Source organism: Saccopteryx bilineata, chromosome 2 (genome assembly GCF_036850765.1).
Source record: "Saccopteryx bilineata isolate mSacBil1 chromosome 2, mSacBil1_pri_phased_curated, whole genome shotgun sequence".
In the NCBI taxonomy this organism is placed as follows: Eukaryota; Metazoa; Chordata; class Mammalia; order Chiroptera; family Emballonuridae; genus Saccopteryx; species Saccopteryx bilineata.
The window spans coordinates 330,196,520-330,210,236 of NC_089491.1; the positions used below are offsets into that span (position 1 = coordinate 330,196,520).

At 36.1% G+C, this 13,717-nt stretch overlaps 1 protein-coding gene across 5 annotated transcripts in view; it reads right to left on the bottom strand.

Moving 5' to 3' along the window:
* POT1 (protection of telomeres 1) overlaps window positions 1-13,717 on the bottom strand; it is a 51,918-nt gene that overhangs the window by 25,029 nt on the left and 13,172 nt on the right. For 4 of the 5 annotated variants that reach the window (XM_066262214.1, XM_066262212.1, XM_066262215.1 and 1 more), the window contains exons 8-10: window positions 8,987-9,117; window positions 3,197-3,487; window positions 1,554-1,709 (exon numbers count right to left, since the gene is read on the bottom strand). In XM_066262214.1, coding sequence (XP_066118311.1) covers window positions 1,554-1,709; window positions 3,197-3,487; window positions 8,987-9,117 — 578 coding nt within the window. The remainder of the gene's footprint in view (window positions 1-1,553; window positions 1,710-3,196; window positions 3,488-8,986; window positions 9,118-13,717) is intronic. The other variant, XM_066262216.1, reaches the window with a different exon arrangement.

Below are 13,717 nucleotides of genomic sequence, written 5' to 3' on the forward strand. Positions count from 1 at the left end.
TAAATTAATATGAAATGGTTGATATAAAGATTATTTCAGAAAAAAGTAAAATGTAATATCATTGTACATTAATAAAAGCCTACAGTTATATTACTTCTACACAGAGAAAATCCTTTCATTTTTCTGCAGATTAATAATGTCATATCTTTAGAAAAAATTAAGCACTATATTTTAATTGTGTGCTCACAACACCCTCTAGTGGGTGAGATTAAAAAAAATCTGAAAAAAAATATCCACAGCACTCATTCATTCACTCATTTACCAGAAGGCAGTATTTAATTCATCCTTACTACATGGCCAAGCACTGTGCTGGTGGGGTTTAGAACCTGGATAAGGAACTCAGGACAAGTGAGGGGAACAGAAAGACATATAGATGCAGCCTAGTGAAAGAGAAGAACATTAAATGGTGAAAATAGGCCTAAAATGTACATCTTTTTCACATATATAACAAAATCTGTATTTTTTTAAGAGTTTATAACTAGCTTTAACACTATTTTCTTTTTTGTATTTTTCTGAAGTGAGAATTGGGGAGGCAGAGGGACAGACTCCCACATGCACCCAACTGGGATCCACCCAGCACGCCCACTAGGGGGTGATGCTCTGCCCATCAGGGCCTTTGCTCCATTCCAACAGAGCCATTCTAGTGCCTGAGGCGGAGGCCATGGAACCATCCTCAGTGCTCGGGTCAACTTTGCTCCAATGGAGCCTTGGCTGTGCGAGGGGGAGGGGGAGGGCAGGGAGAGAAAGAAAGGAGAGGGGGAAGGGTAGAGAAGCAGATGGGCACGTCTCCTGTGTGCCCTGACTGGGAATTGAACCTGGAACATCCACACGGTGGGCTGACGCTCTACCGTTGAGCCAACTGGCCAGGGCCCTAACATTACATTTTTGAAGTAAGCTAATCAATATACATAAAATCAGGGAATAGCATCAAAAATATATCTTCAAGAGATAATTCTTCTATATGTCAGAAGACTTGCACACATTCACACACAAAGGAATAAGAAAGTGCACTTATCACCTTCCTGGATGATGACTTTAATTTAACTTATTGATTTGAGTTGGATGGGGTTTATTTGTAACACAATGTGCAAGTGGAAATATCCCAAAATAATGAGCAAATCCTAATGGACTGCACACTACACACACACACAACTTATAATAGTAGAGGTGGATTTATAATTTCTTAAGTACAAAGTCTAGATTTCATCAAAAAAATTAACAAAGCTTCATGTTTAAATTTACAAATATTTTTTATATTCTTTGTCATTTTAAAGCAGTCTATCTTCCACAATAAATTTTTTTAACTATTTTCATAGTAAAATTATATACAGATTTAAGATATTCAGGAAATGTTTTTACTTTTAAAAAGCTTTTCATGCAATTATATTTAAATATACCAATAATTTATTTTGAACACACATCTTTACAAATAAAAATTTAAAAATTAAAATATAAATTTAATTTCTAGACTTCAAATATCTATAAATGTGATTTACCCCAAAATTTATAAAAATAAAAAAAAAATAGCAAACATGCTTGCCACTCAACATCACCTTCAGAGATTTTGCCACTTGAACATGGTTATCATAGACTAAAATGTCTACTGTCAGATTCTGCAGCCGATGGATGTCACTTAAATCACCATGGAAAATAAGGCCTTGTATTAAAACTCTCCACGATGGATATGGGGTCCTGGTGCCATCCCATACCTGCCGTAAGAGGGCACAGCAAAGTTTAACAACCTTTTTGTAAAACTGTAGAGGCTAATAAATTTTTTTTGCTGGTAATATAATTTGAAAGTAATTAAATGCATCATCCCAAATATCTGCTAAACTTTAAATATGATATATATCCTTTTCTGATTGTAAAAGGACTACATATAGTCAATATAAAAAATGTAAAGAAAAAAGTTCTATCCACAATGTAGAAAACATATTAACATATTATTGAAGTTTATCTTTTCTTCATCTGTGTATTTATAATTTTTTTCCTGTGTCTTTTATTTTAACAAACTGGCACTATATTCTGATTTTTGTTTTAGTATGTTGTTGAGCAATTTATCAGGAAATTTAAATACTCTTATAAAATATGGTTTTCAATGGCTTCACATTATTTTATGATATAAATGCACATAAATTCATTAAACAAATAATCTCTTTATTGGTCATTTGGGTTGTTCCAAATCTTCCATGCTATTTTAAATAACTTAGTAATTATCACCTTGTATACAAACTTTTATGAGTATCTTTACTAATATTCTTAAAAATAAATTCCTAGTATTTAGGAATGTTTATTCAGTTTGTTCTGACTTAAAAAAGGACTTTAACGGTATAGATATGAATATTTTGCTTATATTAGATGTTGTGAATACAATGAAAAGAAAACAAGTACTGTATGTTCGATTGCTACGTAAGGTGCACTCAGGTAAGACGGGAATGTGGGCACAGGACAAGTACATAATACCCCATCCTAAGACACAGCTGGCCTGTGCTATGCTTGGGTTTTCAGAGATGAGCTGGGCTGTGCTCTACTATAAAAGGTATGACAAGACATTTGCTGAGGCGGGGATGCCTCTGCATGTCAAAAGGTTGGCTGGACAAAAATCAATAGGCTATTTGAATAAAGAAAACCACTACATTTCTACAGAGAAGGTGTCTGCCAGTGTCAGATTTTAGGGGAAGTATTGAAAAAATATATAAATAAGTATAACACAAACTATACTACATTTAAAACAGATCTGATCATACTAGTTTTCTCTGGATGGATAGGATAAAGAAGAGAAATTAAAGAGTGAAGTTGCATGGATCTCCAGGCTTATCAAAAATGATAACTTTAAGAGATTAGATTCTTAATATATGCTCACAAAAATTAGGGGAGTAGGGAGGGTGCAGATACTCCAGTAATTTCAGCCTTTTGTATAGGACGTTTTCACCAATGAAATAAAAGTTGGTTTTGCACCTCATTTGCATAACCAAACACCTTTCTTAGACTTGTCGTTTGATTTTCTGATGTTCTTGTTCAATAAAAAAAAAAAAAAGTCAAAGGCTTCTTTTTTTATTGTTTCATATTCATTTTGAAAGATCCCCTAAGTTTTGTGAGCAAAAACTAGACAAAACATAGCATGTATAGTTTTTCCATCAGGATGCTAAAATGTAAGCTTTTTATAGACATGTAGGTGGTACTTAAAAATATGTACCTTTAGAAGAAATGACGCTCCATCTACTTCGGCTTTGCCCAAGAGCTGACAAGTCAGGTCAAAATACTGCATTGGCTGAACATCACACAATTTTACTAACGTCGAAGAAGGTGAAATATGAGTCGATGCCCAAACACGCAAGGTCTCTACCATTTTGTGGTCCTCGGTTGTGAAGTTAAAATACTTGTTTGAAGTACGAGGTATGATAGGAGCTCCCAAAGTTCCCTCAAATGTCAAAGATGCAAAGCCAGAGCTGGTGATACCCTGAGTCTCATTTTTATATATTTGGATCTGAGAAAGTGGGACAAAGTAGAAAGTAAAACAGAAACACACAAAACTGCTTACTGACGCAGAACCCAGGAACTGAAAATCCTGAGATGATAAAATCTTGCCAGCATAGTTAATGGAGGATATAATCCTTCCATATTTCATTTAATTAGCATGTGAAATAAAATCAACTGGGCTATATCAAGATCCACAAGCACCATGTTAACTGTAAACACTATGTGAAATCTATTTCTATTCTGTAAAGAGCTGGGTGTGAAGTTGCCCTAATCCTATCCAGCTTGTGCTTTTACATTAGTTTCAAGACAGAATTTACAGGTGGAAAAATAACAAGTGATAGTTACTTATGAACACAATAGAACTAGAAAAACTAAAGTTTAAGTATTTGTAATCAATAAAATGTAACTGAGCCTAAGGTCTCATCAGTCTGACTGAGAGAGCTTAGATATGCTCTGAACTTTTAAGCTCAGTTTTAGCTTTCTGAACTTTGAAGCTCAGTTATTAGATGTACTTGCATTTATGACGGTTACATCTTTACAAAGCAACATTTTTTGACCTTGTAAACTGCTCCCTACTTTCTGATCTCTTATAAACTCTATCTGACATTAATTTAGTTATTTTATTTTCCTAATGCTTACTGGTTGCTTGGGACATCTTTACTTCCAACTTGTTTCTGTCTTCATTTCTTGTAGAGCAGGAGTCGGGAACCTTTTTGGCTGAGAGAGCCATGAACGCCACATATTTTAAAATGTAATTCCATAAGAGCCATACAATATGTTTAACACTAAATATAAGTAAATGTGTGCATTTTATGTAAGACCAACACTTTTAAAGTACAATAAGTCTCTATTTTTAAAAACATTGTTATGCTGTTGCTAACCAATGATGAATAAAGTACTTCTTAACATTAATGCGACTTCTGGTGTTGCATGGTTTTGCTAATGGCTTTGTAGTCTGGTTGATACGTGGGGAGGTTAAGCTTCATGCAGGTGTTGAGACTTCCATCTGTAAAACGTGATCGTAGGTTGGTCTTAACGTTCTTTAGATGTGAGAAAGACTGCTCACATGCATACATAGAGCCAAACTTTGTCAGTACAGCAATACTCACATGCTGCAGTGTGTGGTATGTGACGGGAAGCACGTTCCAAGTTTTGACAATCAGCTGGTCCGCGGGTTGAAGTTTTTTCATTTCTCTCCATTTGTGTTTGCTCGCCAACTCTGCTTGCTGTCATGCAAGTCTTTCCAAATCTTCATTCAGTGACTTGAACTTATTCATCCACATGTCTGAGGCCTTCAGGTCAGCAGCTTGTAGCTCAAAATCTCTGACGGAGACACCAGGGATGTAACTCAGGTCAGCACTGTCCACTGCACACTCATGTGCATGGGTGATGAACTTAAAAAGACGAGTGTACTCACAAAATTCTCCAAAGCGCGCTTTGAATGACTGCAGGAGATTAGATGTGAAGCCTGCTAGCTACTGGAGATCAAGATGTTGAGCAGGGTCACTTGCTGTGCATGCATCTTTAAACTCTCCCAGTTTTTCAAAGTGTAGTAAATCAGTGGCCCCCAACCCCCAGGCTGCGGACTAGTACCGGTCTGTGGGCCATTTGGTACTGGTCCACAGAGAAAGAATAAATAACTTACATTATTTCCATTTTATTTATACTCAAGTCTGAACAATGTTTTATTTTTTAAAAATGACCAGATTCCCTCTGTTACATCCGTCTAAGACTCACTCTTGACACTTGTCTCAGTCACGTGATACATTTTATCCGTCCCACCCTAAAGGCTGGTCCATGAAAATTTTTCTGACATAAAACCGGTCCATGGCCCAAAAAAGGTTGGGGACCACTGTAGTAAACGACCTGTTTCAATGTCAGTGATGAAGAGTTCCAGCTTCTTTTCAAATGCAAACATTGCTTGTTGAAGGGATAAGACTGTATTTCCAATGCCTTGCATTTTCACGTTGAGCTGGTTCAGATATTCAGTCATATCCACAAGAGAGTAGAACTTCAGGAGCCACTCAGTGTTAGCTAACTCAGGATGTTCAACGTTTTTCATTTCAAGAAAAGTCTGGATTTCGCTCAGACAAGCCGCAAAATGGCTGAGCACCTACCCTCCTGACAACCAACGCACATTGCTGTGTAGAAGCAGACCAGGATAATTATTCCCAACTTCATCCAGCAGTGTTTTAAACTGGCGATCATTTAAACCTCAGGCAACAATAAAGTTGACCACCCGAATGAACAGCGACATCACCTCACCAAGCTGCTCGCCACACATCTGAGCACAAAGCGCCTCCTGATGTAGGATGCAGTGAAAACTTAGGGTGGGTCTCTTTTCATGTTCATGAAGAAGCACTTCGAATCCTCTGTTTTTCCCCACCATGCACAGAGCACCATTAGCACACACCGAAATAAGTTTATCCATCGGTAGATTTTTATCTTTAGTGAACTCAGTGAAACATTTGAATAAATCCTCCCCTCTTGTTGTCTCTTTCATAGGCAAAACAGCAAGACTTTCCTCACGTAGTATGTCAGCAACAGCATACCTTGCAATCACGCTGAACTGGGATAAATGGCTTACGTCTGTTGACTCATCCAAAGTGAGAGAAAAGAATGGTGCTGCAGTTATGTCCTTCACTTGTGTTGCCTCAAATTGATTTGCCATCATGATGGTATGATCGTGAACAGTTCTTGCCGACAGAGGCATGTCTTTTATTCATTTGATTATCTTGTCTTTATCCGAAAACTCATCAAAAAGTTCATTGGCAACATCAAGCATGAATGTTTTGGCATACTCTCCATCTGTGAATGGCTTTCCCTTTCTCACAATTACGAAAGCACCAGCTAAGCTAGCTGAATTCCAGTCACCTTGTTGGGTCCAAACACGGAGTTGCTGCTGACTAGCTTGCACTCTGCACAGTAGCTCTTGACATGCTTTCTTCCTGCTGTCCCCCACTGGATATTTCGATGCAAATGTAGTATGGCGTGTGTCTAAATGCCACTTTATATTTGACCGTTTCATCGATGCAATTTTATCATTGCGTATTAGACATACTGCAGAACCTGCTCTCTCTACAAAGGCGAAGTCTTGTGTCCATTCCTGCGAAAAGTACAATACTCATCTTTTTTTCTTTTAGCTATCTTCTTCGTCAAAAGGGTTTCTGCAATTAAGTAGCTGACTACTTGATTCAAAGGAGGGACGTTTACTTCCTGACCTCACAACAACCCGTGTACATTACGCATTATCCAATAAAAATTTGGTGTTGTCCCAGAGGGCAGCTGTGATTGGCTCCAGCCACCCGCAACCATGAACATGAGCGGTAGGAAATGAATGGATACACGAGAATGTTTTATGTTTTTAACATTTTTTTTTTATTAAAGATTTGTCTGCGAGCCAGATGCATCCATCAAAAGAGCCACATCTGGCTCACGAGCCATAGGTTCCCGACCCCTGTTGTAGAGAAATATTTGGTTCTTGCTTTTTATCAATCTATTTCTTTCTTGCAAAAGTAGTGTTGGGTCCATTTACGTAAATGCAATTATCGATATGGTTACATTTAAGGCTACTATCTTGTCTTCCTTTATAAAAATTTTGTTTTCTACTGTTCCTTTGTCTAATTTTGAGCATATGAGCATTCCATTTACTTCCTCTTACCTATGAATAAATCCTTAACATCGCAAAGTCGATTTTGAATCAATATTGTTCTGTTACATACTTCCTACTTTCCATTTCACATGGAATACCATTTGAAATGAAAATGAACAAAGTAAAACTCTACAGCAATAAGGTTGAATCACACAAGCATAAGACATACATTAGAAAAAAGCAAAAACTATACAGTCTAATTCCTTTATATAAAGAAAAAATACAGATGAAACTAATACATGTTGTTCAAAGTTATGGGACTACTTACTCCTGATGGTGGAGAAAGTGCTAATTACAACCCTAGGTAGTTTCTAGAGTACTAGTTATATGAGTATACTATACTGTGAACATGAATGGAGAGATGTATATTCTACTTCAATTAAACAACAAAATAAGTAAAGATGTTAGCAGGAGAGGGTATACAGTATGAATACAAATATTACAGAATCCAACAGTATATGAGAAATAAGCTACTTTGTAAAGTTTGAATAAACCCTTAATGTAGTGCTACAATATTTCTATCTTTATCTTTACACCCATATTGTCTATTATTCATCTATTCCTAGGGAAAAGGCATTCACAGATCAAGAGAGGTAATTCCCACCATATCTAAGAACAGAATACATCTGAACATAGTGCTCATTTATAAGCATTATGTTGACCAGAAGGGAAACAACCTGAAGTATTAGAAGAAAAAGACAACCAACACACTGAATGGGTTGCATGGAAACTCACATAACAAGAGGAAAGACAAAGGGACTAAAGTGTTTAAAATGTATGGGACTGAAACTATTCAAGTACTGAAAAGCTGATTTACAAAACCATATACTATTTAATACCTTTGCTCTTATATCATAGGTGGTCTTTTAAAAAGTTTTATTAATTTTATTATTGAGTTAACATGGATTCAAGTGTCCAACTCAATATAACACTCACAACCCCCACCCCTGTGTCCCTTATTATTCCCCCTTTGTTCCTTTCCCCGCTAGCTCCCCCCCTTCCCTCTGGGATTTGCTGTCCTGTTATCTGTATGTATGTGTTATGTATATATTTTCACTAATCCCTTCACTTTCTCTGATCCCATCCCCTCATCCCCCTTCCCTCTGATGGCTGTCCCTCTGCTCCCTATGACCCCACCTCTGTCTCTATTCTGTTCCTCCGTTCCCTTTGTTCATTAGATTCCACATTTAAGTGAGATCATATGATTATTTTCTTTCTCTGCTTGGTTTATTTCACTTAGCATAATAATCTCCAGGTCCATCCATGCCATCACAAAAGGTAAGATTTCCTTCTTTTTCACTGCTGCGTAGTATATCAAAGGTGTTCTTATATTTAATTTAACTGCTAGCATAATTTTAAAAGTACCTAAGTAGCTATTCCTATTTTAACACATTACTCATAAATGATCAGCTTATTGTGATTTTATACTTCACATCTTAATGCTTTCATTGTACTTGAATTAGTACAACAAACAGAAAAAAATTATACAATCTCCCAATCTTTGTATACTTTTGTTGTTGTTGACCTAAGACTTTTTAAAACAAAATTCTGTATAAACTCTACATGGAAGACATTTAAAACATCAGTCTATGCTTAGAAGCAAGACAGACCACAATCAGTCGGAATCATGGCCTCTAACATATTTCTGTGGGAGGGGGGCAGGCAGTTTGTTCAAATAAAGAGATTTCCTAATATAAATTATTTGAAGTCTGATGCTACTTACATTTCTTTTCATCTCTTGAAATGCTTGACGACATGTTTTAACAAAGCAACCACATAATTAGTGCTAACTATACAGTTTTAGTGAACAAAGTTCTCTTCAAAATAATATAACTTTAGACAGAAAAAATATACCTTCAGCCTGTGAAAGCGAACGATATCTCCACTTTTATAAATTATTGGAAGACTTTCATAATTTCCACTAAAGAGCAGGCAGGTTAACTTGACATTTGTCTGGTCTACAAGTGTAACAACCGAACAATAATCTGGAAAACAAAAAAAATATTTTACTTGACTTTTTGTATTTCAAAGGATTTAACAAAATAAGAATATGCTCAGTTCAAAATATTGAACAGACTTTATCCCTCCTTTTAATTAAATCTTCTAAGAATAAGATAAAAACACAGAGACATTTTCTTTGCTCTCAAAATGTACTACAAAATTATGTTATAAGTGTTCCAAAAAAAATAATAAATGTGGTAAACAAAAATGAAAATCCTACTTTATATAAATTATCTGGAGTGGCAATAACTTTTTGTTACTTCAAAGTTAAAAAGTCACAATGCAGATATAAACATATTCAGTAAAAAAATTAATTTAGAAAATAAACAAATGTAGAGTGAAAGCAAAAGACTAGAATATATTTGCAAAAAATGTGAAAAGTCAATGTATTGCATAAAGGTCCAATGAAAACTGGTTAGAAAGTATAGAATTTTGCCTGACCATGTGGTGGCACAGTGGATAGAGCATCGGACTGGGATGCAGAGGACGCAGGTTCAAGACCTGGAAGTTGCCAGCTTGAGCACGAGTTTATCGGGTTTGAGAAAAGCTCACCAGCTTGGGCCCAAGGTCGCTGGCTTGAGCAAGGGATTACTCAGTCTGCTGAAGCCCCCCCCCCCTTCAAGGCACATATGAAAAAGCAATCAATGAACAACTCAAGTGCCACAATGAAAAAAAAAAATCTATGCTTCTCATCTCCCTTCCTGTCTGTCTGCCCCTATCTGTCCCTCTCTCTGACTCTGTCCCTGTAAAAAAAAAGCTTAGAATTTCACAGTAAATATGTAATTCAAATGGATGAACAATTCGCTAAAAACTATATAATAACAAACTCAAACAGGAAAATGATGATTTGTTAGTTACCTCCAAAAGATCACACACCAGAACAAAATGTATTTTATATAATTTGAACTGGAAAAAAATTTAATGATAGTTGAGTTGCTGTGAAAGCAGTAACTTCAAATACTGGTGGTAGTAAAACTGTGACATATGCTGCCTTTCAATAGACATGTTTCAGAAAATTCCACACTAAAAAAAATGTGTTGGTTTCCTGCCCTTCCCAGTAGCCTAGTAATTACAATACAAAATAAAAAAGAATGAACCCAGAACAGTGAAGGAAGATAAAGGAAAAGGAAAGTAAAGGGCAAAAATATATCAACATTCTTCAGGAAGATGGGAAAGTAAGAGTAAGGGATAAAACAGAAGACTGCAAACCAGAACACACTATAAAAGGGCTACAGCAAAGATGGGGGACACTGAGATGAAGAGTGGAAGTGAAAAGCAGAGCCAAAATCAATGCTGATTAAAAGCCTACACATGGAACAACTTCAGCGTCCACACATCCTGACCCCAGCGCCCTGTGAAAATGACTTCATGCAGATAGGCATTGTATCTTAGTCTTTAATCCCATCACTTCAGGGAGCACAGGCTGTTTCCTGTCAGTTTCATTGATTAACTGGGAAGTGGCAATGCTTCTAAAGTGGATGTTACCACCCAGAATTAAATCCCTCCTTCATTATCACATTAGTAGGTCCACAGCCAGATAGCTCTCTCCTCACCCCCCTGGACTGACTCTTGCAATCAACACCATATGCAAGTACTGTCTCCATTGGACTTCCCATTCAAGGAAGAGATCAAGTTGGAAATATGAACTGCATATATAAAAAGCAAGGGAGGCAAATGTCTACAACCCCAAATAAACCATACCTACATATTTAAATGGAAACAGCAACTACCAGAAACAGAACAAAACTGAAAGAGAGGAATTGAAGGACAGACAGAAGGAAAGAGGGACAAGAGAAGGATTATAAGAAACATTTCAATGCATAAATTAATTTTAAATCTTTTTATTATTTCCAACCTTATTTTATATTCTTTTATTAACCCAGAAGATACTTTTTGTTTGTTTTCATTCAGGGAAGGGGAGATGATGAAGATGAGGCTATTATATAATTCTCAAACATTTGTTTTTGAAAAAAAGGTGACAGTCTCCTTTTGAGTCATTTTTTTTTAATTATTGGGGTGATAATGGTTAATAAAATTATATTGGTTTCAGGGGTACAATTCTACAATACATCATTTATATATTGTTTTGTGTTCACCACTCCAAATCAAGACTCCTATCACCATTTATTCTACCTGAACCCCCTTCCACCTCCTCTAATTCCCTCTCTGGAAATCACCATGTTGTCTGTGTCTATAATTTTTGTTTGTTTTTGCTTAATCTCTTAATCTTTGTACCCAGCACTATAACACCCTCCTTTCTGGCAGCTGTCTGTCTGTTTTTCATCTATGAATCTGTTTCTATTTTATTTTACTCATTAGATTCCACATGAGTGAAATCATGATTCTTATCTTTGGTTTATTTCTATTAGCTTAATGCTCTCCAGATCCATCTACGCTGCCCCGAAAAGTGAGATTTTCTATCTTTTTTCATAGCTGAGTAGTATTCTATTGTATAAATGGACCAGTTTTTTCGTTTGTTTGTTTGTTTGTTTGGTTTTATCTACTTATCTATTGATGGCACTTGGACTGCTTCATTGGGTCATAAGGCAGGTCCATTTTTAATTTTTTGAGGAAACTCCATACTGCTTTCCACTGTGGCTGCACCAGTCTGCATTCCCACTAACAGTGCCCAAAGGTTCCCTTTTCTCCTCATCCTCAATAAATCAACAAACAAGTGTTGGTACATGCAAAAAAAAAATGAAACTACATCGACTAAAACATTTTTTCATAGTGAAAGGAAAACCATCAACAAAATGAAAAGGGAACTCACTGAATGGGGAATCCTATTTATCAATGATACATCTGATAACTTTTTAGTTTGATGTAATTTCATTTTTCTTTGCATGTACTAACACTTGTTTGTTGATTTATTGATGACAAGCACTCTTAATAGGGACGAGGGTATCTCATTCTGGTCTTAATTTGCATTTCTCTGATTAGTGACATTGAGCAACTTTTCATCTGTCTATTGGCCATCTCTATGTCCCTTTTGGAAAAGTGTCTATTCAGATCCTTTGCCCATTTTTAATTGTTTTTTTGATGTTGAGTTTTAGAAGTTCTTTATAAATTTTGGATATTAACCACTTATCACATGTATCATTGCTGAATAGGATTTCCCATTCAGTGAGTTCCCTTTTTATTTTGTTGATAGTTTCTTTTGCTGTGCAAAAATATTTTAGTTTGATGTAGTTCCATTTATTTATTTTTTCTTTTGTTTCCCTTGTCCAAGGAACTATATATTAAAATATTGCTATCAGAAATATCCAAGATTTTACTGCTTATGTTTTCTTCTGGAATGATTTATGGTTTCAAGTCTTACATTTAAGGCTTTAACCCAGGGGTCCCCAAACTTTTACACAGGGGGCCAGTTCACTGTCCCTCAGACCGTTGGAGGGCCGCCACATACAGTGCTCCTCTCACTGACCACCAATGAAAGAGGTGCCCCTTCTGGAAGTGCGGCGGGGGCCGGATAAATGGCCTCAGGGGGCCGTATGCGGCCCGCAGGCTGTAGCTTGGGGATGCCTGCTTTAACTCATTTTGAGTTTATTTTTGTGTAAGAAGGTGCTATGATTTAATTTTTTTGCATGTACCTAATTTTCCCAGCATCATTTATTGAATAGACTGTCTTTACCCCATTATATGTTCTTGCCTCCTGTGTCAAGTATTGATTGACCATAAAGTTCTGGGTTTATTTCTGGGATCTCTATTCTGTTCCATTGACCTGTGTCTGTTTTTATGATAGTACCATGCTGTTTTGATTACTATGGCCTTGCAGTATATTCAATATTAGGTAGCATGATTCCTTCTACTTTGTTCTTTTCTTGTAGGATTGCTGTGGCTATTCGGGGTCTTTTGTGGTTCCATGTAAGTTTTTGGAATATTTGTTTTCGTTCTATGAAATATGGCATTGGTGTCTTGATATGATTTGCAATGTACTATAGATTGCTTTGGGTAGTATGGACATTTTAATAATGCTAATTCTTCCTGTTCATAGACATGGCATATGTTTCCACTTACTTGTATTCCCTTCAATTTCTTCAATGTCTTATAATTTTTCAAATACAGGTCATTTACAACCTCGGTTAAATTTATTCCTAGGTATTTTACATTATTTTTTGATGCAATTGTAAATGGGATTGTTTTCTTAGTTTCCCTTTCTGACAGTTCATTATTAATGTACAAAAATGTAACCAGTTTCTGGATATTTATTTTTTATCACAATACTTTAGTAAATTCAGTTTTAGTAGTTTTTTGGTAAAATCTTTAGGGCTCCCTATGTACAGTATCATGTCATCTGCAAATAAGGACAGTTTTATTTCTTCCTTCCCATTTTAGATGCCTTTTACTTCTTCTTATTTGATTGCTATGGATAGCACTTCCAGTCTATGTTGAATAAGAGTGGTGAAAGCAAACATCCCTGTCCTTTTCCTGATCTTAGAGGAAAAACTTGTAGTTTTTGCCCACTGAGTGTGAAGTTAGCTGTGGGTTTGTCTAGATTTCTCAGACTTTTTATATCTCCATTTCTACAGCTCTCATTTTGAACTATTGTTATAATCTCAAATTATTTTTCCTACTTTCAAGTTT